Raw genomic sequence first — 24,022 nt, forward strand, 5'->3', positions numbered from 1 at the left:
CCCCACTTTGCACAGACAAGATGGCATCTGAGCAAAAAATGGTTATGTTGTGAAATTCAATACATTAAAGATAAGCTTATTTCAACCACGTTTTTTTTTACATACCCAAGATGGTGTCCGATGAAGTAGTTGTTATTTTATGAAATAATGTATGTGACATGAACTAAACATGTGCAAAATATGGGGGTAATAGGGAATGTCTTTCTTGGGTTATTACAAAGAAAGTTGCAAAAAGAAAGAAATATGAAAAAAAATACATCGAAGCTAAGCTTTAATTCTAGCAAAGTTTTATGACGTGATTTCGATGTCGTATGAATAAACGAAGGGCACATAACGATAGCGCAAAGTCTCAGCTACAACATATTAGAATCTGGGAGAAACGCACCAAAGGGTCAGTGAGCTAGTGCTCAATAAAGACAATAGTGTCAATTTTCACATCTAGAAAAATTCCCTCCCGTAGAGATAACACGTCATAATGAAGATACAGAAAGAAGTACATATGACCTTTGACCCCACTTTGCACAGACAAGATGGCATCTGAGCAATAAGTGGTTATTTTGTAAAATTCAATACATCAAAGATAAGCTTATTTCAACCACGTTTTTTGACATGATTTCGTCTTCGTATGAAGAACAAAAGGCACACTAGCAATAGCGCAAAGTCTCAGCTACAACATATTAAAATCTGGGAGGAATTCACAGAAGGGTAAGTGAGCTAGTGCTCGATAAAGACAATCATGTCAATTTTCGCATCTAGAAAAATTCCCTTCCATAGAGATAACACGTCATATAGAGAAAAAGGTACATATGACCTTTGACCCCAATTTACACAGACAAGATGACATCTGAACAAAAAGTGGTTATTTTGTGAACTGATCCTTGTAACATGGTCTTTGCGCGTGCAAAATATTGGAAAGATAGGATATGTATTCGCCAAGATACAGGATGAAACATTTATGACCTTTGACCCTAATTTACATACCCAAGATGGTGTCCGATCAAGTAGTTGTTATTTTATGAAATAATGTACGTGACATGAACTAAACATGTGCTAAGTATGGGGCTGATAGTCATTGTTGTTGTTCATCTATTGCACAGAAAGTAGTAGAAAGAAAGAAAAATAAAGAAAAATTATATTATTTTATAGAAATTTAAAGGAGAAGCATAAAAAAATCAGAGAAAGATGAAGCTAGGAAAGGAGATTGAGACGAACTAAAGAAAAAGAAGAAAAAAGTGTTTAAAAAATATAAAAAAAAATATTGGCAGGAGTGAGCTTCGAACCAGGGACCTTAGGATTACGAGTCGGATGCGCTATGCAATGACCTATTTCATGCTCCATAGGCCCTGTGTATTAAGCAAAATGACGCTGCATCGAAACTACGTGCCATTTTCAACCAAGTTTTTTGACGTGATGCCGACGTCATATGAAAAAATGGAGGGCACACTTACGATAGCCCAAAGTCTCAGCTATAACATACTAAAATCTGGGGAAAATTCACCGAAGCATAAGTGAGCTAGTGCTCGAAAAAGATAGTAATGTCAATTTTCACTGCCAGAAAAACTGCTCTCCCATAGAGATAACACGTAAACTGGTCAAATTTTACAAGGATACTTTCAATCCATTTTTACGAGGTGATGACGTTATCCAATCAAAATGTTGTTTTTACATTAATGAAAGAACATTTCATAAGCTACAACATACTGAAATCTGGGTGAAAATTGGCGAAATTTAAGTGAGATACGCTCGAGTGAATTTGAAATTTGATGACGTCATTTTGAAAATTTACTTTTTTTACTTTATTAAGAAATTTGATATCTTTTCATCATTTTTTCAGTATCGCCAACCCATGAAATGACATGTACAACTCACCAGCTTTTAAAATATGTAAAGAAAATGGGGGGTCACCGTTCATCCTGACGAGTAAAATCAGATTTAAATTTGGCGGTTTTTTGGCATAGTTGCACTGTATATCGCCATTGACGCGCGCGCGGAATTTCAACTTTGACGGGCCCGTATGACGTCATATTGAGTCGGATTGACTTGAAATTTGATAGAAATATACCTTGGCATTTCAGACATGCGATGCGTGTGAAAAAACGGGAAATTTCTGTTGCATTTGAGCTGTGCGTGCGTATATATGCGCGCGCGTACGCGTCCGTCCGATTTTTTCAATTTTTCAAAAAATGCTCCAAATGGTCTGAAACGTGTGCAAAAAAAATTTGAGCTCGATTTGAGCATACAAATATTTCAACGCGCGCGTACGCGCACGTTTTAAGGCATAGATGAATTTTGAGAATATGAGTAGAATGCGCCTGACTTGAAATATATGTGACGTGAATTTCATTGAAAAACTCCATTCCATTAATGAGATATGATTGAAAATGTGTTTTCATATAATGACGTCATAGTGACGTCACGGTTGACTGATCACTATGATTTTACTTGCGCTGCCGTCTTTGCGATATGATACATATATGGTATAAGTTTGACATTGATAGGCAATGCACTTTCTGAGCTAACCTCTGCACAACTTTTGTCCAGAAATAAAGAAAGAAAGAAAGAAAGAAAGAAAGAAAGAAAGAATCCGTACAGATACAATAGGTGATCCGAGAGGATACTCGGATCACCTAATTACAGTGATGAATGAGCAAATAGCAAACAAAGTAATGACCATGCTGGAAAACAACGACAATTCTGATGTAAGTTGATGCTTATGATCACGTTTTAAAAAAGAGACTTTTATATTTCTTCTGCCGTTCGTGTCGTATCTCGCTCAGGGTCTGAATACCAATCACAACTAGAGATTGTAATTTGTCATCACTGACAAATTAAGGTGATCCGATTTTTTTTTTAATCAATGATTCGAGTCCTGATCGTAATAGGCATGACAATACAAGTTTCATCTGTGTTTAGTGACATTGGCCGTGTGAGGTTTGGATTCTCATTTAGAAAAGGGAGTCACATCTGCCATCTTTGGTACCAATTCTGTATACACTGAATAACGAAGATACAGCAACGAATACATATGACCTTTGACCCACCTTTACACTCCCAAGATGGCATCTGAGGAAAAAGTGGTTATTTTGTGAAATGATTCTTGCGACATCGTCTATATTCGTGTGCAAAATATGGCAAAGATAGGACAGGTATTCACCAAGATGCAAAATGCAAAGTCTTAGGTACAACATAAAATCTGGGAGAAATTCACCGAAGGGTAAGTGAGAGCTAGTGCTCGATAAAGAAAAGCATGTCGATTTTCACATTAAAAAAAAAATCCCTCCCATAGAGATAACACGTCATAACGAAAATACAGAAAGAAGTACATATGACCTTTGACCTCACTTTGCACACCCAAGATGGCGTCTGAGCAAAAAGTGGTTATTTTGTGAAATGATCCTTGTTACATGGTCTTTGTGTGTGCAAAATATGGGAAAGATAGGACATGTATTCACCAAGATACAGGATGAAACATTTATGACCTTTGACCCTAATTTACATACCCAAGATGGTGTCTGATCAAGTAGATGTTATTTTATGAAATAATGTACGTGACATGAACTAAACATGTGCAAAATATGGGATTGATAGCCATTGTTGTTGTTCATCTATTGCACAGAAAGTAGTAGAAAGAAAGAAAAATAAAGAAAAAAATATGTTATTTTATAGAAATTTGAAGGAGAAGCATAAAAAAATCAGAAAAAGATAAAGTTAGGAAGGGAGATTAAGACTAACTAAAGAAAAAGAAGAAAAAAAGTGTTTAAAAAAATGAAAAAAAAATATTGGCAGGGGTGAGCCTCGAACCAGGGACCTTAGGATTACGAGTCGGATGCGCTATGCAATGACCTATTTCATGCTCCGTAGGCCCTGTGTATTAAGCAAAATGACGCTGCATCGAAGCCACGTGCCATTTTCAACCAAGTTTTTCGACGTGATGCCGACGTCGTATGAAAAAATGAAGGGCACACTTACGATAGCCCAAAGTCTCAGCTACAACATACTAAAATCTGGGAAAAATTCACCGAAGCAAAAGTGAGCTAGTTCTCGAAAAAGAGAGTCATGTCAATTTTCACTGCCAGAAAAACTGCTCTCCCATAGAGATAACACGTAAACTGGTCAAATTCTACAAGGATACATTCAATCCATTTTTACGAGGCGATGACGTCATCCAATCAAAATGTTGTTTTTACATTAATGAAAGAACATTTCATAAGCTACAACATACTGAAATATGGGAGAAAATTGGCAGAGGATAAGTGAGATACGCTCGAGTAAACTTGTAATTTGATGACGTCATTTTGAAAATTTACTTTTTTTAATTTATTAAGAAATTTGATATCTTTTAATCATTTTGTCAGCATTGCCTACCCATGAAATGACATGTACAACTCATCAGCTTTCAATATATGTAAAGAAAATGGGGGGTCACCGTCCATCCTGACGAGTTAAATCGGATTTAAAATTGGCAGTTTTTTGGCATAGTTGCACTGTATATCGCCATTGACGCGCGCGCGGAATTTCAACTTTGACGGCCCCGTATGACGTCATATTGAGTCGGATTGACTTGAAACGTGGTATAAATATTCCTTGACATTTCAGACATGCGATCAAAGTGAAAAAACTGGAAATTTCAATTGCATATGAGCTGTGCGTGCGTATATGCGCGCGCGCGTACGCGTCCGTCCGATTTTTTCAATTTTTCAAAAAATGCTCCAAATGGTCTGAAACGTGTGCAAAAAAATTTTGAGCTCGATTGGAGCATACAAATATTTCAACGCGCGCGTACGCGCACGTTTTAAGAGAAAATATGAATTTTGAGAACATGAGTAGAATGCGCATAACTTTAAATATATGTGACGTAAATTTCATTGAAAAATTCTATTTCATTAATGAGATATGATTGAGAATGTGTTTTCATATAATGACGTCATAGTGACGTCACGGTCGACTGATCACAATGATACATTAGATTTGCCGTCTTTGGGACATGATGCATACATGATATAATTTTGAAATTGACAGGCAGCGGACCTTCTGAGCTAACCTCTGCACAACTTTTGAGGAGAAATAAAGAAGAAGAAGAACAAAGAATCCGTACAGATACAGAAGGTGATCCGAGAGGATACTCGGATCACCTAATGAAGAGTGGTGCGCCCACAATATTCAAGCCATAAGCGCAGACTGGCTTTTGGTATGTTTACAGTGGAGTGCAGTTAAATAAGAATTCATTGTAGGACTGCTTGCTCCAATTGGACTTCCCGCAGTGCCAGTTGGAGATGGAAGGCACCGAACCACGGTATGTCAGCTGGATCCTTACTGTCTTTGCTATATTTCTTGTTATCGAACGAGGTGAGATTGAAGTGCTTACCTCCCCGTTCTCCGGTGGATCCCCATTGCCAAAGGTACTTGTGACAACCAACAGGAGAGATTCGCTCTCAATGTTTTCTACGTCGTAGTTCTCCATGCACACCACCTTTTGACATTGTTTGAGGCAATTTGGAAAAAAAGTGACTTCATCGTAGACTAGTTAAAGTAACAAGAGAAACTACGACCGCAACTTGCTACGGTGCTATGTTGCTTTGTATGAAAACAGAAAAATCAGAGAAGTAGATAATGGAAACTTTGGGGATAACCTCACAGACTAAGAGAAATAATTATGGTTAACTGTTGAAGTTTAGAAAGCAAGGTGAATTGGCAATTCTGTGTGATGTACAGTAGTTGAACAACTTTCCATTCTCTTTGTCCACAGTAACTTACCAATCTCCTTCTTGTCCCTAAAACCTTTTTTTTATACCTGTTCTTGTTATATGAAAAAAAATGATGCTTCTACATGCCCTCATCGAAGGTTAAGAACTGTCTCTGCCCAAATATTAGAGAAAACAAGATTGGAAAATTTCTTCGTCCAACGAGAAGGGGGAACTGCTTAGCAACTACGTCTCACAGAGTTGCCAATTTTTTATATTTTCTAAACTTCAAAAGATTTCTAACTTTTCCCCAAAAAATAATAATTGATCTACTTCTTTGATATTTGATAATACCAGGAAAGATTTTTCCTTTAATATTGGAGGATTCATCTGGGATAGGAGTATACGATGCCAACTCATAAATCATCGAACATCAGTCTGGTTGTCAATACAGTCCCAATGAAATCAAATTATACAATAAATTATGCTCCTCAACACGAAAACAATAGCAAAATATGCGTCTCGGGAAAACCACAATAAAAAAGGTATTGTGGTATTGCTCTTTTATGAGAATACAGAACACAAAAACGCTATGGGCACAAACAAAAGCAAATATATGTGACCCTGCGTCACAAAACCAACAAAAAGTCGCTAGACACAGATTTTTAGTTAAGGGCAGATTCCGAAAGAACAGACTCTGAGTTTTAAAATGATGTATAACTCAATTGAAATGGACTCTCCTAACCCATCTAAATATTGGAAAGAAAGCACACAGTTTGGAAAAGTGTGAAACCGAGAAAAGAGGCTCTGAAATACAAGATCTATTCAAGAGCTTAATCTTCATCAAACCGTGGTAGCTGTGCTATGAATGGGACAAAACAGGGTGTAAACCACTGGAGCAACAACAATGAAGAGATTTTCAGATTAGGCTGAAATTAAACTGCTCCATTAACACATTCTGTTTATGACTAATACCAACTTTCAAAGCAGTAACGTAATCCCTTCAAAAGTTACTAGACCTGAAAATAAAGAGTGTGCAAGGGTTATCAAGAAATAAAAAGGGGCGTCTAAGACACACCTGATCTCTGCAAAAAAAAAAAAAAAAACTACCTACTCTACAAAAAAAAGGGTTGTAGAAAGACTGCTGGAAATGCATTTTTCCATTCATTTCATGATCCCTAACTTTAGAATAATGTAGAAGAAGGGTAGCTCTTTCAGAAAATATGAAAAACTCACCTATTTGGTTGACCCCTTTCACTTTTTTTTTTAGTCCTCACGTAAAATCAAGGGGTGCAACTTTGTTTGTTTTGTGATACACGGTCACATATTACATTATGCTTTGGAGATGTACTATCATAATGAGAGAAGCGTGGAGTAGTTAGGGAATATTGTCGTATGCTTCATTACTTTTTAGTTGGTCCTTCTACAACTATGTAAAGAAAACCCGATAATCTTATTAGGCAATTTGTGAAAAAATGTCTATAATTGATCTACACCCTCTGTATTGTGCTATCAGAATAACATAGATCCCAGTCTCTTCATTCCGATGTATTTTTAGATATATTACAAAATTGAATCGAGCTGAATCGAAATAATGTTATCAAAGTCATCATTCACCTTTGCATTAAATGCGTGGTTGAACATCTCGCATAACATCCTAGCAAACCTCTCCGAGTTGCCTGTCTCTGTGGCGTACAGAATGGTTGCCTTGACTCGCTTGGCCAGGGCTTTACCCATCAATCTTGTAACAAATATCACTGCCCTGTAACAAATATTCAATTCATTTCAGTTCAATATTTTCCACTCGTAGGGTGGAACATCCTCGTCAGGAAAATGCTGGCTTTCAAAAGGGTCCACAAGGGTTAAAAATACAAATATCATACATTCATTACATATACATATATATATACAGTCACAAATACAAATACAAATAACCCTGACATTAAAGTGAATCAGTCCATTAAGCGTGTATGGGTACAACGGTGAGTATCACCGCTGGGCATATCTTATTTTCCTTTTCTTTGAAAACAAAGAATAGACCAACAGAAGGACACCATGAATTAACGGCACGAACGAAGGCCATGTTATTCAGACTCAAAACATTCAAACCATGCTAGAGCATACAGTGCTAGAACATACCCCGCAGACCGAGCTAAAGATTATTTGCGGAGCGCAGGATTCTTGCCTCAATAGACTCGGTAATTACCCTTACACAATGAATATGGACTGAATAGGTAAACTTCATAACAACAACATTGTCTGAAAGCAATGGTGTGAGTCGAGCCGTTAAACCTTTTTAAGAATCTCTCTTGTTGATGTCTGCTCCACAGACTCTATTTTGACACGCACAAGACATAAAAATTCCAAACATTCTCATTATCATCTGTTCATTATTTCATAACATTATCTGAATGCAACAATAAGAATCAAATCACGAAACATTTGAGGAAACACTTCTTCTTGATGTACATTGACCTAAACAAGACAGACAGATTGACAAGACTTCTTCGTTATCATCAGTGTCATTGGTATCAGGTGTACCGTTTTATAGTATGAATGAAAGGAAATAGTAGCGATGCGCGTTCAGGGTGGTACACGAGGGGTTTCAGCACTTCGCTGCAACATGCTGAAATTCCTGTGCAACATCCTCAAATCTTGTGAAACATCCTCAAAAGCCAGCACCATGTTTTGCAACATCCTCAAGAATTTGCAACAAGCTTGAAATAAAATGTATTCAAAGATGTGAAGAACATGTGTGGAAAGCATAAGAAACATCAAACTACCTTGTATTTAGATACAGTATTTGTGTGCAAAACATAAGAGAGAACATTGAATGTAAGCAGCACAAAGAGAGATATGCTGTGAAATATTGCTTACTCCTACGTTCTCGTGATGTGCGCTCCGCGCACATACAATTTCTGCAATATTCTCAGATTCAGACCTTGCACCAGGCTCAAATTTCAAGTTTTGGGCCACCCTGCGCGTTATATTGTATGTAAAAGAAATTGAAAGACACATACCCACACACGCACACACACATTCACGCACTCTCTTTCTCTCTCTCTCTCTCTCTCTCACACACACACACACGCACCATGACTTGAAATGGTTGTGTCCTCACCTTCCAACGCTCTTGAAGGAGGAGAGGTGTTGTCTGTTTGTGGCAGCTCTACCTGCCCTCCACGCTCCGCTCTTCCACGGCTCATCCTGGGAACGAGTGGTACAGAAACAACAGATGCAGTGGAAATGTAGCACATTTTGATTGATGTATTGCCCTTCCTGGTAACATGCTTCTCACAACAGCCAGAGATTTACTTTATGTCGATTATGTAGTACAATGCCACAGCATAGTCAAGTTGACCTGAACCCTTCCTGTGCCATACGGGGACTTTGGACGGTGTCTGCAATTTTGCACTCAAAAACCCAAAGGATTAATAGATACCGCTAAATCCGGCAGACAGACAGAAAGACATACAGAGTGAATGGTACACGTTCTGCACAAACCTAGACAAAGAATGAACAAGTCACGGAATGTTAACGTTTCGCATAGTTTCACAAAAACTAATTATAGAATATATTGTGTCTCGTAGGCCCTTTATTTTCAGTTCGATTCAACATGATAATAGATGTTTAGTAGGAAACATTTTAAGTAGCGATGACGTCTTCTCTCGACACTCGCTTGAGTTGTTCTTTAAGATATTAAGTATTCCCGCCCCACCCCACCCCCAAAACAAAATATAGATTAAAACAAAACACACACACAAATCGTAAAACAGAAAATAAATATATTTTAGCTGCTGATCGTTCCCCTTTAAAAATCGCTGTTGATAGGTTATACCGTAGACAGTATGCGAGGAGGTTCCTTGCAGCACAAACCTGGTACTCGAAAGATGGTTTCAACTCGTAGTTTAGCATTTCTTGATGGAAGACCGGGGTAATGCCGCCGGACATCGGGGGGACGATCCACACCCAGTCCGCTGGACAACCGCCACGAAGCCTCTGTTCGTTCTCCATGTGCTTCATGAACGACTCCGACGCCGAGTGGTGGTCAATTATGGTCACGTTCATTTTCTTAGAAGCACAGAAAATCACAATTTTAAGGTAGAAAGATTAATTTCTCTCTCACAACCCCAGAATAGGCTTCAGATACCTACTAACAACTATGATTTTTATGTTTAAGACCCTTATTTTGGATTGTTTCCTGTTTAATAATTCGCTCAGGGAAGTGATACCATCCTTAAACTTCTTTGAGACAAACACTAACCTGGAAGCTATGGAGCACGGCCACATTGGTCTCAACAAGAGCCTGGTCCCTCCAGAGAGTCGAGTTCGTACTGGTATCCAGACCCATGCTTCGTCCCACCTTCTGTTTATAGACATAAGCAGAGGTCAAAGATCAAGATCAAAGGCATTATTTAGAGGCTTTCACAATTATTTGTAATGTAAAGTGCATGAAAAAAAAGTCTTCTATACCTCCAGCATATTCAGTCTGTTCTTGTCGCACAGGTCCCTGGCGCCGATCTCTGTGCCCATGTACCAGCCGTTGAAGGGACAGGCGGTGAACTCCAGACCACCGAGGTCGAGCATCATGTTGGAGACGGCTGGTACGGCGTACCACTTTAGCCCCAGCTCCTTGAACAATGGGTACCTGCACATGGGGAACAAAGAAATGTTATGCTTGTTAGCTCAAAGGGTTGTTTGACTTTAATGTCGTTTGTCGCGCCTCTGTATATAATCAAAGCTCGATTCCTTTGATGCACTTTATACAATCATAAATAATAGTCATACAAATGTTACTTAGACAGACATTACAATAGGTAATCTTACATTCTATTTCCAAGGAAGTACAATGAAATTAAACGAAATAATTTGTTGAACACCCTACGAGGATATTAGGTGATTCATATGTCAATGCATGTGCTTTTCCCGCCCCATCCTTTTACAACGGTATACACAAAACACCCACACGTACACGTACAAAAAAACAAAACAAAAACAATGGAATTAACCCCTTCATCCTTGTTGTAATACCACTCACTTTGGATGTTCAAGCGACACTTGGAGTAGGAGCTCAGACGGTATATCGAACATCTCTGGCTCCCCGCCATCGGCTTGTAGTACGAGTGGGAGGACTTCGAAAGGACCCCCTTTCCCTTTCCATCCTAGCCTTTCACACACCTGTATCAGTCGCCAGATATAAAATCATCGGTTTATTGAAGTCATTGAAGCCCTTTTTAAAATCCATCAATTCTACACTGGTAAAGTTGCTAAGCAAGTGGAATGGTAGTGAATAACAGTGCTACATTAATGGAATATGTGAGCCTCCTACGTCATCATCCATGTTCAGTGCAACTTTTTTTTTTCTCCAGAGTATTTAGTATCTTATCTGCTCAAGGACTACAATAAATTTCACAGATTTAAACATGTCACTATCGATTATGCACACTGCACGATGTGGAATCATGAAAATCATCTGGAGTCCTCTTTAAAGGGTTGGTATAGCATCTGTTAGAGTTGGTGATTCAGGTTTTAACTTTTTAGAGACAATTAGAAACGACTTATATGAAATGTTAAAGGGCAAACAAATTATTGCTAGAGGGAATTAAAATCGGTATTGAACGGGCTGAGATATCCCAAGTCGAATTAAAACAAAGCTGTGTTCCTAATAAAATGGGATCCCACATACCTGTGTGAATTCTACTCCTGCAGGGTCTCCTACGATGGATCCATCTTTCTGTCTATACCCTGCGTAGCTAATCAGCTGGCTGTTCCACACCCGGAAGTCACCCCTGTGACCTTTACGATGGGGGAAGATCGTGATCGCTGACCTGAAGCACATAGAATTGAGTAAAATATCTGTTGTTGATAAAGTATCACACTTGAAGCTATTTGGTCACGTGAAAAATGTCCATGTTGTGTTTTGTCTCTTGTCAAATTATACAAGTAATACATTTTCCTGTATTGTTTCAATGTTCTATGTATAGTTAGTTCTTGTATTCTTTGTAAATGCTTTTTATCAGATATGAAAATAAGTAAAATGGAATAAAATAGGAGAAATGAAAAGAATCCGACTGGGCAACGATATCGAGGTCATTTATTAACTGATTAAACACATGATGATTACATATTATCAGTCCTAACATCTACTGATTTTATTCATCATTTAGATACCAGTGAGACTATGCCAAGATCATGATAAGAGTCTCCCTAGAACCCTCTGGAAGTTAAATAAAAGAGGATTTTGCAATGGTAATTGAGTCGATTGTATACTATGCCGTTAGTGGATGCCTAGCTCTCGGCATGTTTGTAATGCTACTGCATGTACTTGGGGGTAAGTACACCTCGTGATTGTTGTGTCAATGAATGTATTGTGGGAATGAAGGTGGGCAAGGGTGGGTACAATTTTTCATTTGTACCTTCCAGGGGGCATTTCATGAAGCATTTTAATGGGATGTTGTTGTTTTTCTGACAAGCGGTTACAAGCTACTGAAATCCTTGCATCTGATTAGCTGAGGGCAAATTCGTCCGACAAACTTGTCGGACAAAACACTGCATGAAATGCCTCCCCAGGCCTATACTTACCTTATGTTCCCTTTATTCGTCGCATAATTCAAATGGCTGCAGAGAGCATCAAACATGTCACTCGACGAAATCGCTTTTCGTGCGTCAAACACCTTGGCAAGAAAGCAAAAGTAACAATGATTATGCTACAAAAGACTTTGATCATTCGTCTCCCTCTCTACAAATATATATTCTAAAATCGCAACCGTTGATCGATATTGTAACAAACTTGTCGAAAAAAGAAGCCAGCAGGAATCGAGACTATCATCTACAATTCCGGCCGGGACAGTGACACTTCCACCAGGCTGTCCCTGGTCGCAGGCAGTGACATGTTGAATTTGGAATAAATGCCTAGGCTCTGAAATTGCGATATTGTTGTGTTACGTAGTCCAAGACGGACAAAGCTTATGGAATAAAATGACCAATCTCTTGATTAGCAATAATTCTATTTCAGCATATACATTTATTATGACTTCTCAATGTTTGCCTCTAATCAATGTTCATTTCTATTTCAATCTCAGTACTCTCATTTTTTGTGCCTTAAGTTATACTATGAGCTTTAATTCATCTATAAGTGATATGTTGCGTTCGGTCTCTGTCGATATAAATATCAGATAATTCCTTTTGTGCTCAGCATGTTTTTGCTTTTAAACTAAGTGAATCTCAACCTATACGCACTTCTTCGAGGGAGGGTAGGTTTTATCATCTCCAAGAGTTGTTCGCACATTTTGTTGAACTGACTATATTTTGTAAATTTCTTTTCCTTTCATAGGCACACATTATTTCGTCTTAATTTTTACAAAAACTAAACTATTCATTATCAGGCATTAGTTGGTTTGCTGTTGTTTTTAATCACATAACCTTTACATAATAAACGGCCGAACGAAAATCGTAAAGGAATGTGGCTATTCTTTGATTGCATGGTCCGTTAAATGTTTTAACTCTACATAATGAGACACGTAGGGATATACTCTGTAAATGAGGAATTTTCCATAGCGACAAGAATAACTGAAAAAAAAAATTATGTGAAAAAAAGGAACGACTATCACTTTTCCACAGATTCTATGAATTCATAACTGTCTATTAAAGCCACATGCACTCAAGAACTGTTAGCGTATTTCCCATGACCGACCACGTAGACAGGCTTAACCAACAAAACATGCAATTTTACATTAACGTCTCATGTATGCAATTTATCTGTTCATTTATCTATTTTCTTATATAGACTTAAGTGAATTTGAAGAACCTGAAGGTGATTCCATTGAATGCGGCCAATATACAGCGAGATGCGTTTCTCCAAGCCGTCTTGGCTCCAAAAGTGAGCTCGGCCTCCGTCAACTCGTAGGTTCCCGTCTTCTCAATCGACTCGACAACGTCTGCAAGTCTCTCATTGTGTAGCTTGCTACCTGACCTGGATCAGCAAAATACACTAACACTACTTTTTTACGTCGATGTTGGGCAATTTGTCAATCAGTTGCAACACTAACACTACGTTGATTAATTGCTCTATGTGATATCTTGTCAACAGAGGTCAGTGGAGGTTGAGTGATGTTTAAGCTCTCCCATCGGTTTGTGTTCAAAATGATATCTCAAAAAAGAAAAAAAAATCGCGCTCCGTGCCATAAACTTACAACTACATCCTTTTCTTTTAATCTACAACGTAACTTGACAAGAACAGCAATGATCTCATTCTTCTTGTTTTTTTATTTTTTTGGCATGGAGAAGTATTACGAAGTGGAAGTGACTTATATTTATCCGCTCCTCAGCAACAGGGTCTAACCTGTATTCTTACGCATACAATCTGTGAATTTTTAGCAAACTTCGGTGGGTATCAACGTTATCAGTTTGGTCGTTCTGTGGTATTTTACAGAATATGCTTGAGTGTTTTTTTATGTATAATAGGCACACTTACTATTGAGTAATGAAACTATCAAGAAATACCGTAGAAACGTAGAGTTACCTTTTAATGTGAGCGTAGAACTGATTGACGAAGTCCTCGGCGTGAAGAAAGAGTTCCTCTTTAGTCCGGTCCCTTTTGCGTGGAGGGAACACAATAGATCCCATGCACCTCTGCTCCGTACACGGCCCATTCTGTGATAGGAATATATTTCAGCAGCCTTTAAAGGACAATTACAATAATGGACCATAATAACATTACTGATAAACTGTGTGGGAGGCGCGACGTACAAAAAAATTCCATCTTCAGAGTCTAAAATCGAAACAAATAAGAAATTCCCAAACGAAATGTGATTACTAATAATTTGTTTTAAAACTCCCCAAACCTACATTTGAAAACCTGATGGCAGAACACAAAGAATGTTCCACGTTACCTTCAGCTGAAAGTCATCATTTCGTCGCTCTCAACACGAACAGTTCTCTCGAGTGGCATTGAGGGAAAAATAAGTTTCGAGAAAACGCGTATTGAAATAACGTTAAAGTATAATACTTTTTGAAACCCAAACCGAGCAATTTCATCACGAAACGTCTTCGCGGACATGTCAGACCTGCAACATTGCAACAAGTCAGTAGAAATAGTACGGTAGATCTGTCAGACAGCTTTAATTAGAGACGCCGCCTCTAAAATACCAGTATTTTAGATTGTTTTGAGACTGAACATAAATAACAAGGTGACAAGGTTATTGCACACCACTCCTTCTTTCATCACACATATCCATGTTACAAATCAGGAAGTAATTTTAGTGTCTATTGGCGTGCAAAGAGAATGGGAACTTTGATAGTGAAACAGATGATAATATATACGTTCAGACGGTGGTCCTTCACTTCGAGGATAAGATACAGCATAAGCTCGTGTAGGTAAGTATGGGGCTTCATACGATCTCCTCCTTCATCGCGAATTCGGGTATTTCGCCGACTAAATGACAATTTCGTCAAGAAATAACCTTTGTCAGATTCAGTTGTATTATTACACAGTCTACTCAATTTTGAGAACCTATTTTGTGAAGTAGAATGCCTAAACAAAAGTAAATAACACCCCTCTATTAGCGACGACATCAACGATACTGAATCAGATGTCTAAAAAGCAGACATTTTCCATGTTTTTTTTTTATGAGGGTGCGTAGCTGGTCATACTATAATATTGTATACTGTTTACTGTTTTAAGAATAAAGACGTCACGCCTGTGCGAACAATGTTCTTGTGTTGGCAGAAAACAGATTTTCTATTAAAGCACACTGTTAAGAAAATTATTTCTCCTTTATAGATATGACCTTATTACAAGACATCGTTCAAGATGATTTGAAAATCGCTAAAGTTATTATTACATTTCAAAAGGGAAATTAAAAGTAAGGTTAGGCAGACCTTAATCATCGTCTAATGTAACTCTCAATATTTACATCTACAATACTTTAAAGAAAAGTGTGTTTGTAAATGCACTTCGAATTTTTAATTAAAAAAAGCTTTTTCTAACTTCGAATTTTTAATAAAAAAAAAAAACGCTTTTTCTAAATTCACAATTTGGTTTCAGGAAGAAACATTTCACCACTCATGCTTCACTGACTTCTATGGATATCCAAGCGATCGATGATCAATTCTGCCCTTGTTGCTATAATTTTTATTTGACAACGATGTTTTGTTATGTAAACCGTCTCATAATAATTCCATGCAAAGGGCTTGGACTGGTTCAAGAGCTATTTTTCTATCAGAAAACAATTTTTTGTTACTTACATTGGATACATGCTAATAAGCTGTCTCTGAATATTTCCAATGGTGTTTCCTAACAGTAATCAGAAAAAATCTTCTTAGATTTTGAAGTTTTATGAATTGATGATAATCCCTCACGGAAATCCCAAAATCAATTTATTTTATGTAAATTACTTGCAACAAACACTGGAATTCTCTACACACTGGAAGATATTTTTCCTGCTAACATTCTACAACTGCTGTATACTTTCATATATTCATAAATAAGTATGTATTATGGTGTGTCTTGAATAAAGTACTTAAAGCGGAAATCCAGACAATTTTCATACCTTCACATCACGTAGTACATAAATCAACAGCTCCATGTTAAGGTTTTGTCGTCCCAGAGAAACCAAAACTCAAATGAAATTCTGTTTGACTTTATTCTGGCCCAAAATTCTTTTTCTTGATCCTACGAGTTATAGAGAGGCGTTTTCAAATCTTTCCGATTTTAATTATTTTTGCTTATCATAAATATTAGCAAACATTTGAGCATCTTTATTCTCATGGCTAAATTTGTCTTCCATATATGAACATATGTATATAACATTCAACCTTACGAACCAACAAGTATAGTAACGAGCATTGGTTTTAGGAGGTACAGTATTAGGTTACATATTGCACGCTTTTATTCGTAACAGACCTATAGACTTTGGTTTCATAATTTACTCACAGATTTTCTTTTCTTGTCGATTCACCCTGATATAATTTCGATTAGTTTCGTAGCAATACTTTTTCTTTTATGTTTTAAATTGTAATTCTGATGATTTTGATATTTTTTTTTGCCCAGTGATATGTGCTATATTTGGTTTGTTGTGAAATATGTGAATAAATTCAATTCAATTCCGTTCAATTCAATTCCATTCATATGCAACTCATATTCATCAGTCTTGCAATGTTGCTGTTTCCAATTGTCTCTCTCCATCGTGACTAAATACAGTACTCTCCGCATAATCGGGTAGGCTCAGGGAGAGCGTTTCTTACCCGATTAAGCGGAGGACCCGATTAACAGAAGAACACGTCTCATTCACAATTGACACACACAATGTGTATGAACATGCATTGTCCACTGCACTAAACACCTATAATGTATGCTAAACACGCGTGCTTGCACGGCACATTATACATACTTTACACTTGCTCAGTGACGAGCAATAATTTACACTCTTCTTAAGGACAAATATGTCTTAAGAAAACTCTGTCGTTTGACTATAGACTCCTCGCTAACACGCAGGCATTTTGCGAAATGAACACGTCTCTTTGCGTGCACTAGTCACGTAGAAGGTCCGGTAACTTTTCGAGAAGTAACTGGGGATTATGAGCTGGTGCATGGCCCGATTTTCGCTGTAAACTTCTCGTATTGTGAATGTTGTTGCGGAGCAAGGGAGGAGCGCAAGTGTGTTCAACTCCTGTCTGTCTATGCAATTGTGAGTGCCAGCTACATGTGTAATGTTCGTTTACGTGTGGCAAGTCGGTACTGGTACATGTGTTTTCACGTTTAATCACTACCCAAATGATCGGTCTTCTTTGCAAATTAAGCAGAGAACGCGTTTGCCGTGGAAATTTTGACATTCATGATTTCTTGAAGTGTTATAGCCTATCTGCGATAAAATGTGGGTGGAAATTAGATTAGAAGGAAATATTTACCCATAATATTTACCCTGAGAGGCAATCCGATTATCAGGTAATTTTAATGTGTATTGGAACTGATTTTGACATTACTACCCAATTAAACGGCGTACCCGTTTAAGCGATACCCGATTACGCGGAGAGTACTGTACAGGGGCCGCGGAACGTTTTTCAGTTTGGGGGGGGGGGGGGGGGGGCTGCGCAGCCAGGGGGGGGGGGGGGGAATCAAGGTCAAACCCACCTCCCCCTCCCCCCCCCCCCCCCCCCGGCGTAGCCTGGATAATGATCTTCTGATCTTGGGAGGGGCGGCGGTTACTATGCGAGGGAGCCAAGCGACCGAGCCCGAGCGAGCGGAGGTAGAGGGATGTTCCCCCTCCCACGGGGCGAACTTTTTGCATGTTGATGTTGAAAATGGTGCAATTTTATGCATCTTTTTGCGTCTTTTATCGACTTGAACCCCCCCCCCCTCCGCTTACACGCACCGGCCTAGCCTGGACAATGATCTTGTGATATTGGGAGGGCGGTGGTTACTATGCGAGGGAGCGAAGCGACCGGGCCCGAGCGAGCGGAGGGAACGGGGGGGGGGGGGGGGGGGAGGGTGTGGGAGGGGGGTGTTCCCCCTCCCACGGTGAGAACTTTTTGCATTTTTATGTTGTAAATGGTGCAATTTGTTGCATGTTTTTTCCGTCTTTTATTGTTACAGGTTTAATGAACGTTGTCTGTTAAGCAATCAAACAGAAAAGGCATGCTCACGAGGGTGTATATGTGACCGTGCATCACAAAACGAGCAAAAAGTTGCACACACTGATTTTGTGTGACGACTGAAAACAGGTGAAATGGGTCAACCAAGCCGATCTTGATTTTTTCATATTGTCTGGAAGAGCAAGCCTTCTTCTACATTATGCTAAATTTGGGATCATAAAACGGGCAGGAAAGTGTATTTTCTAGCGGTTTATCTCGAACAGTTTTTGGCAGAATAGTGTGACTAAAAACCTTATACACATTCTCCATTTTCAACTCCTATAACTTTTGAAAGGATAATACTACTGCTTTGAAAGTTGACATTGATTAAGGACAGAGTGTGTTAATAAGGCATGCTCAATTTCAGTCTGATCTGATAATCTCTTCATTGTTGTTACTCCAGTGGTTTAGATCCTGTTTTTGTCCCATTCATCGCACAGCCAGCACGGCTTGGTAAAGGTTAAGCGCTTGAATTGACGCTGTACTTCAAAACCTCTTTTCTCAGTTCACACTTTTCCTGAGTGTGTGCTTTCTTTCCAATATTTAGACACGTTAGGAAAGTCCATTTGATTTGAGTTATACATCATTTTAAAGCTTAAAGTCTGCTCTTTCAGACTATGCTCTTAATTAAGATTTCATGTCAGACGACTTTTTGTTTGTTTTGTGGTGCCGTGTCACATATACAATAGCAGGGGCGGATCCAGGAATTCTGTAAAGGGGGGGGGGGGGGGGGGCGTGACTAATATTTCTGGTGCCACTTCCGGTTTCATTTCACTTTTTCGTTTTATTTCTTTTGTTTTTCAAGAAAAATAAGGGAGGGGGGGGGGGGGGCGTGCGCCGGTTGCGCCCTCCCCCCCTCTGGATCCGCCACTGAAAGGGGATATTTCTCCTTCCACACGAAGGTGATTTTACATTTTCAGACCTGAAATTCAGAGATCTGGTACAAACTTTTGGTGCAATACTTGGATTTTTTTCTAGCTCCCCCGGCCCCCCTCCAAAAAAAAAAAATATTTATGGAAATAATTTGTACTTTTTTTTCAGAAAATTGTTAATAGCAAAATCACGGCATTTAGCTCTTATTCCGCGTGTGCATCATCTGTGTGTATGTACAAAGTCTAATGAGGTAGAGGGAGAGGGTGTGGGAGGGGGATGCCCCCTCCCACTCGACGGAGCTTTTGCGTTTTTAAAATCAAGATAAAGCGATCTGAAGCACACTTTTTGTGAGAAATTCGGGTAGTGTGATTTTCTCCGATTTTTCCCCTTTCTTTTTCTTTTTTTTTCTTACGATACAAAAGTGTGTGTGTGTGTGTGGGGGGGGGGGGGGGCCCCCCCCCCCCGGTTCCGCGGCCCCTGCTGTATAATGATATGTATTTTTAGAGTTCTCTGAAAATGTGAGGCTGTATTGCATGTGGCCTTCGTTCTGTTTTCCACATTAGATTAGTATGTTTAATAGACTGTAACTCACCAAACATGCCTCTTGAAATGTTTGTGAATGCATCTGTTAGATTCATTATGAGCAGATGATTATTTGTTGTCTTTTTGTTATCATCTGGTGTGAAGCAAACATTGTTTCTCTTCAAAAGACAGCATGTTGATCCGTTATTACGGATGGTGCAATACATTCCGACCCACACATTTACCGTGAGACGTCCGTTGTGGCAACGACCTGCATCTCTGTTTTCCACCTTAGATTGGTGTGTTTAATAGACTGTAACTCACCAAACATGCCTCTTGAAATGTTTGTGAATGCATCTGTTAGATTTATTATGAGCAGATGATTATCTCTTGTTTTTTTGTTATCATCTGGTGTGAAGCAAACATTGTTTCTCTTCAAAAGACAGCATGTTGATCCGTTATTACGGATGGTGCAATACATTCCGACCCACACATTCACCGTGAGACGTCCGTTGTGGCAACGACCTGGATCTCTGTTTTCCACATTAGATTGGTGTGTCAAATAGACTGTAACTCACCAAAAATGCCTCTTGAAATGTTTGTGAATGCATCTGTTAGATTTATTATGAGCAGATGATTATCTGTTGTCTTTTTGTTATCATCTGGTGTGAAGCAAACATTGTTTCTCTTCAAAAGACAGCATGTTGATCCGTTATTACGGATGGTGCTATTCAATACATTCCGACCCACACATTCACCTTGAGACGTCCGTAGCAATTAAAAGATTGATCCACTAAGAAGCAAAGCTTGTACATCGTAGATCACTCGAGAGAAAAAAAAAATAATGTAAGATATAGAATATCCAAATTTGATAAAAATTACTTGTTCCGCTAAGCAATTGAGATAGCTATAATGACATAATGTAGATATATTGATGTTATAATGATATTAAAGGGATGGTACAGTATTGGTGGGGATGAAAATTGGGCTTTAATTTTTTTTTGCGAGATACCAAGAAAACACTTACGAAAGAGTACAGAGCATACTACTTTAAGAGGAATTAAAAGTTTATTTGGTGAAAATCGGGTTTGGAATAGCGGAAACATCCAAAAACAAAGTAAAGCAAAACGATCGTCCCACACTTTATTAGGATCACTCTGTTTTGGACATCTCAGCCATTTCAAAATCAATTTTCATCAAACAAGCGTTGATATCCTCATGGAATTATATGCTCTTTCATATTTCATAAGAGGTTTCTCACTATCTCACCAAAAATGATAAAAACCTGAAGTTAAGTCTCGACCAAAACTATACGATCCCTTTAAGCATTCATAAACAGTACTTGTAAAGTAGAAGAAAATATAAACGTAGAAAAACATGGTATACGGACACTATTCAGCCATGTTTACCACGAAGATATAGTGACGAAGTAACACTACATAATCATATTATTTGATCAATAACATGAACCGACAAATGCATAATTTTAATATGTCTTACTTCTGTTATCACTTTTGTTAAATTTAATTTAATTCAAACTTTATTTCATGTTGATAACGGCAATAAATTTGAACTGAATTGAAAATATTGCATTTACTGCATATATTCAGTGGGATACGTTCCGAGCAGTATTTTACGATTTTATAAGGTAATCTGTTTGGAGATATGATGATAACAGTCGCTTCATTTACTTTCCATGCATATTGTAGTTACAACCCTATATCACGGATTCGTTAAAATGCGCGATAATGTAAAGCACATTGTGTTTGTAATTTTTTATTGAAATGAAACTCTTGAACCCTTCTTTCACATAATGAAATGGGGGAGCACTTCGAGTGAAATTGACCTGTCGTTATGAAAGATGTGTTGCAACTTACTTGGCAAACTTTCTGGTGCAATGTATCATGAATTCGACTCCTATCGACCATGTTTTTCAAAGGAATGTACCGTCGAGTCAAGGGACACGTAATATGCCGGTTGCCTGGACATTTGCTTGACCGCACAGGCGACTGTCCATTTTGCTGGACACTCGTCTTCACGGAACTTTCTCCCAACTGTACGGAGGGAAGGGGATCGGGTTGAATGGACGTCGACTCTGAGATGGACGGGACTGTCCGGCTGTGTCCATCCCCGTAACCATGGTAAGTGGTTGCTTCTCTGTTGACCAGGGCTAATTGGATGCCCTTCCCTGTAACCTTGTCACTGGTGGAATAATATTCCTCTTTGCCTTCATCCCTTATTATTGTGACGTCATCTGTTGAACACTGTTTCTCCATGTCGAGTCTTATTTCGCTGGTAGATAGTTCCCTAGATCAGTGATGTACTCCTCAATCTCCTTGCAGCTCATGTGGAGTCTCTCTCAAAATCCAAGCTCGTTAAAACGATCACTGCGACCCTCCTTTCCGACAAAGGGTGTGCTTCTTTCTGCTCGTGCTGTTATCATCGTTGTCATACATGATGTTTATTAAGGCATGAATGTTGCCGTTATTGTTTGAGATTGCAACTAGTTCATCACGCATGATGGGCTATCTCCGCATTGTTTTCTCTGAACTACACAAAGCAATTCACTAGATGATTAGGAAATTTCATGTTTCAATAATTGTTTCATAGGTTAACTGCCGGGGCGTGGCATAAATGGGGCTAAAAATCTGGCACCAGCAAGTCATGACGTAGTGTAGGAACAATGTTTGCTATAGTCAAGGCGCTAATTCCTGTAAGAGGCTTAATTAAAGGACAAGTTCACCTTCATAAACATAAGGATTGAGAAAATGCAACAATATCAGTAGAACACATCAGTGAAAGTTTGAGGAAAATCGGACAATCGATGCAAAAGTTATGAATTTTTTAAATTTTTGTGTTGGAACCGCTGGATGAGGAGACTACTTCAGCTTGTGAGTCATATGCGTACAACAGTATAAAGAAAATGTAAAAGAAAATTCAACATATTTTTATTTTTTTCGCATAATAAAAGAGCACTTGACTTGCCTCTTTCTAAAGGCAGGGGGAATGATATTACCCATAACATTTGTCGGTAAGGAGTCAGGGGAATGTGTACTTTTTTCAAAAGATGGAATTTTGTGAAATTCTCTTTATATTTTCCTTATATTGTTGTACGCATGTGACATCTAAGTTATTCTTAAGGAGTTCGTTCAACCCAACCCGCAGAAAAGGTTTGACCAGACAGGGTGGTAGATGGGACCTCCATGAACATCCCCAGGTAGTATGTGGTTCCAAATTGTGGTGTCAGTAGAATTTTACTGGCCACTTTTCATCATTATTTGTTGGAATAAACGTAAAAGGGTCTGCGCACGCCAAGACTATTACACGCACCTCTAACACTGCTACAGGCGCCAGTGCCAGTGGTGCGTGTAGTAGTCTTAGCGCACACATACTTTTTCTTCGACAAACAAGGGTATTGCCTGCAAACTAACTTTTCACGCCAAGCTGGGGTTGGTGTAGTGTAGTTTCTAGCCGTTTTTATTTCGTCTTTATTTCTCCGAGTTGAAGCAAGCCGAGTGAGAGCGCATACCCAGTAATTGCGACGCCCGAATCGCAATCACTGGGTATGTGCCCTCACTCGGCTTAGCGCAATACTGCGGGCTTCTGCACAATACACAAGCTGCAACTCAGTGAAATAAAGACGAAATAAAAACGACTAGAAATAAGACCATGGTCGGTGACGCTTGTCGCTATTGGGGCACTGTAAATGACAAACTTATCACAGTTTTTGCATTTATTTCATGAAGAATTCATCAAAACTGCATAAAACTATATATGTGACCGTGCACCTCAAAACGAACATAAAGTCGCACACACTGATTTTGCGTGAGGACTGAAAATCAGTGAAATGGGTCAACCTAGCCGAACTTGACTTTTTCATATTTTCTGAAAGAGCGGGTCTTCTTTTACATTATGCTAAAATTTGGTATCATAAAACGGGAGGGAAAGTGTGTTTTTTTAGCAGTTTATCTCGAACATTTTTGGTAGAATAGTGTGATTAGGTGTGTCTTTGGGATCCCATTTTCATTTCTGAGAAACCTTGTCCACACTCTTCACTTTCAACTCTAATAACTTTTGAAAGGATAGTGCTAATGCTTTGAAAGTTGCCGTTAATTATGGACAGAATGTGTTAATGAGGCATACTTAATTTCAGTTTAATCTGATAATCCCTTCATTGTTGTTACTCTGGTGGTTTACTTCCTGTTTTTTGTCCCATTCATCGCACAGCCAGCACGGTTTGGTAGAGATTAAGCGCTTGAATAGACACTGTACTTCAGAGCCTCTTTTCTCAGTTCACACTTTTCCTGAGTTTGCGC

General features: G+C 38.7%; 1 protein-coding gene across 1 annotated transcript in view; it reads right to left on the reverse strand.

The window, feature by feature from the left end:
* The window catches only part of LOC139718763 (nitric oxide synthase 1-like), a 41,451-nt gene extending 19,469 nt beyond the window's left edge, over positions 1 to 21,982 (reverse strand). The window contains 14 exon segments of the mRNA XM_071630228.1: positions 5,366 to 5,470; positions 7,299 to 7,502; positions 8,730 to 8,752; positions 8,855 to 8,888; positions 9,558 to 9,752; positions 9,946 to 10,047; positions 10,155 to 10,329; positions 10,720 to 10,859; positions 11,368 to 11,509; positions 12,264 to 12,355; positions 13,489 to 13,518; positions 13,521 to 13,653; positions 14,203 to 14,333; positions 21,584 to 21,982. Coding sequence (XP_071486329.1) covers positions 5,366 to 5,470; positions 7,299 to 7,502; positions 8,730 to 8,752; positions 8,855 to 8,888; positions 9,558 to 9,752; positions 9,946 to 10,047; positions 10,155 to 10,329; positions 10,720 to 10,859; positions 11,368 to 11,509; positions 12,264 to 12,355; positions 13,489 to 13,518; positions 13,521 to 13,653; positions 14,203 to 14,333; positions 21,584 to 21,982 — 1,905 coding nt within the window.
* Positions 21,983 to 24,022: the final 2,040 nt, after the last annotated feature.

The sequence above is a fragment of the Diadema antillarum genome, unplaced genomic scaffold, assembly GCF_040938485.1.
Source record: "Diadema antillarum isolate AM-2024a unplaced genomic scaffold, OU_Dant_1.0 scf00000099, whole genome shotgun sequence".
NCBI classification, from domain to species: Eukaryota; Metazoa; Echinodermata; class Echinoidea; order Diadematoida; family Diadematidae; genus Diadema; species Diadema antillarum.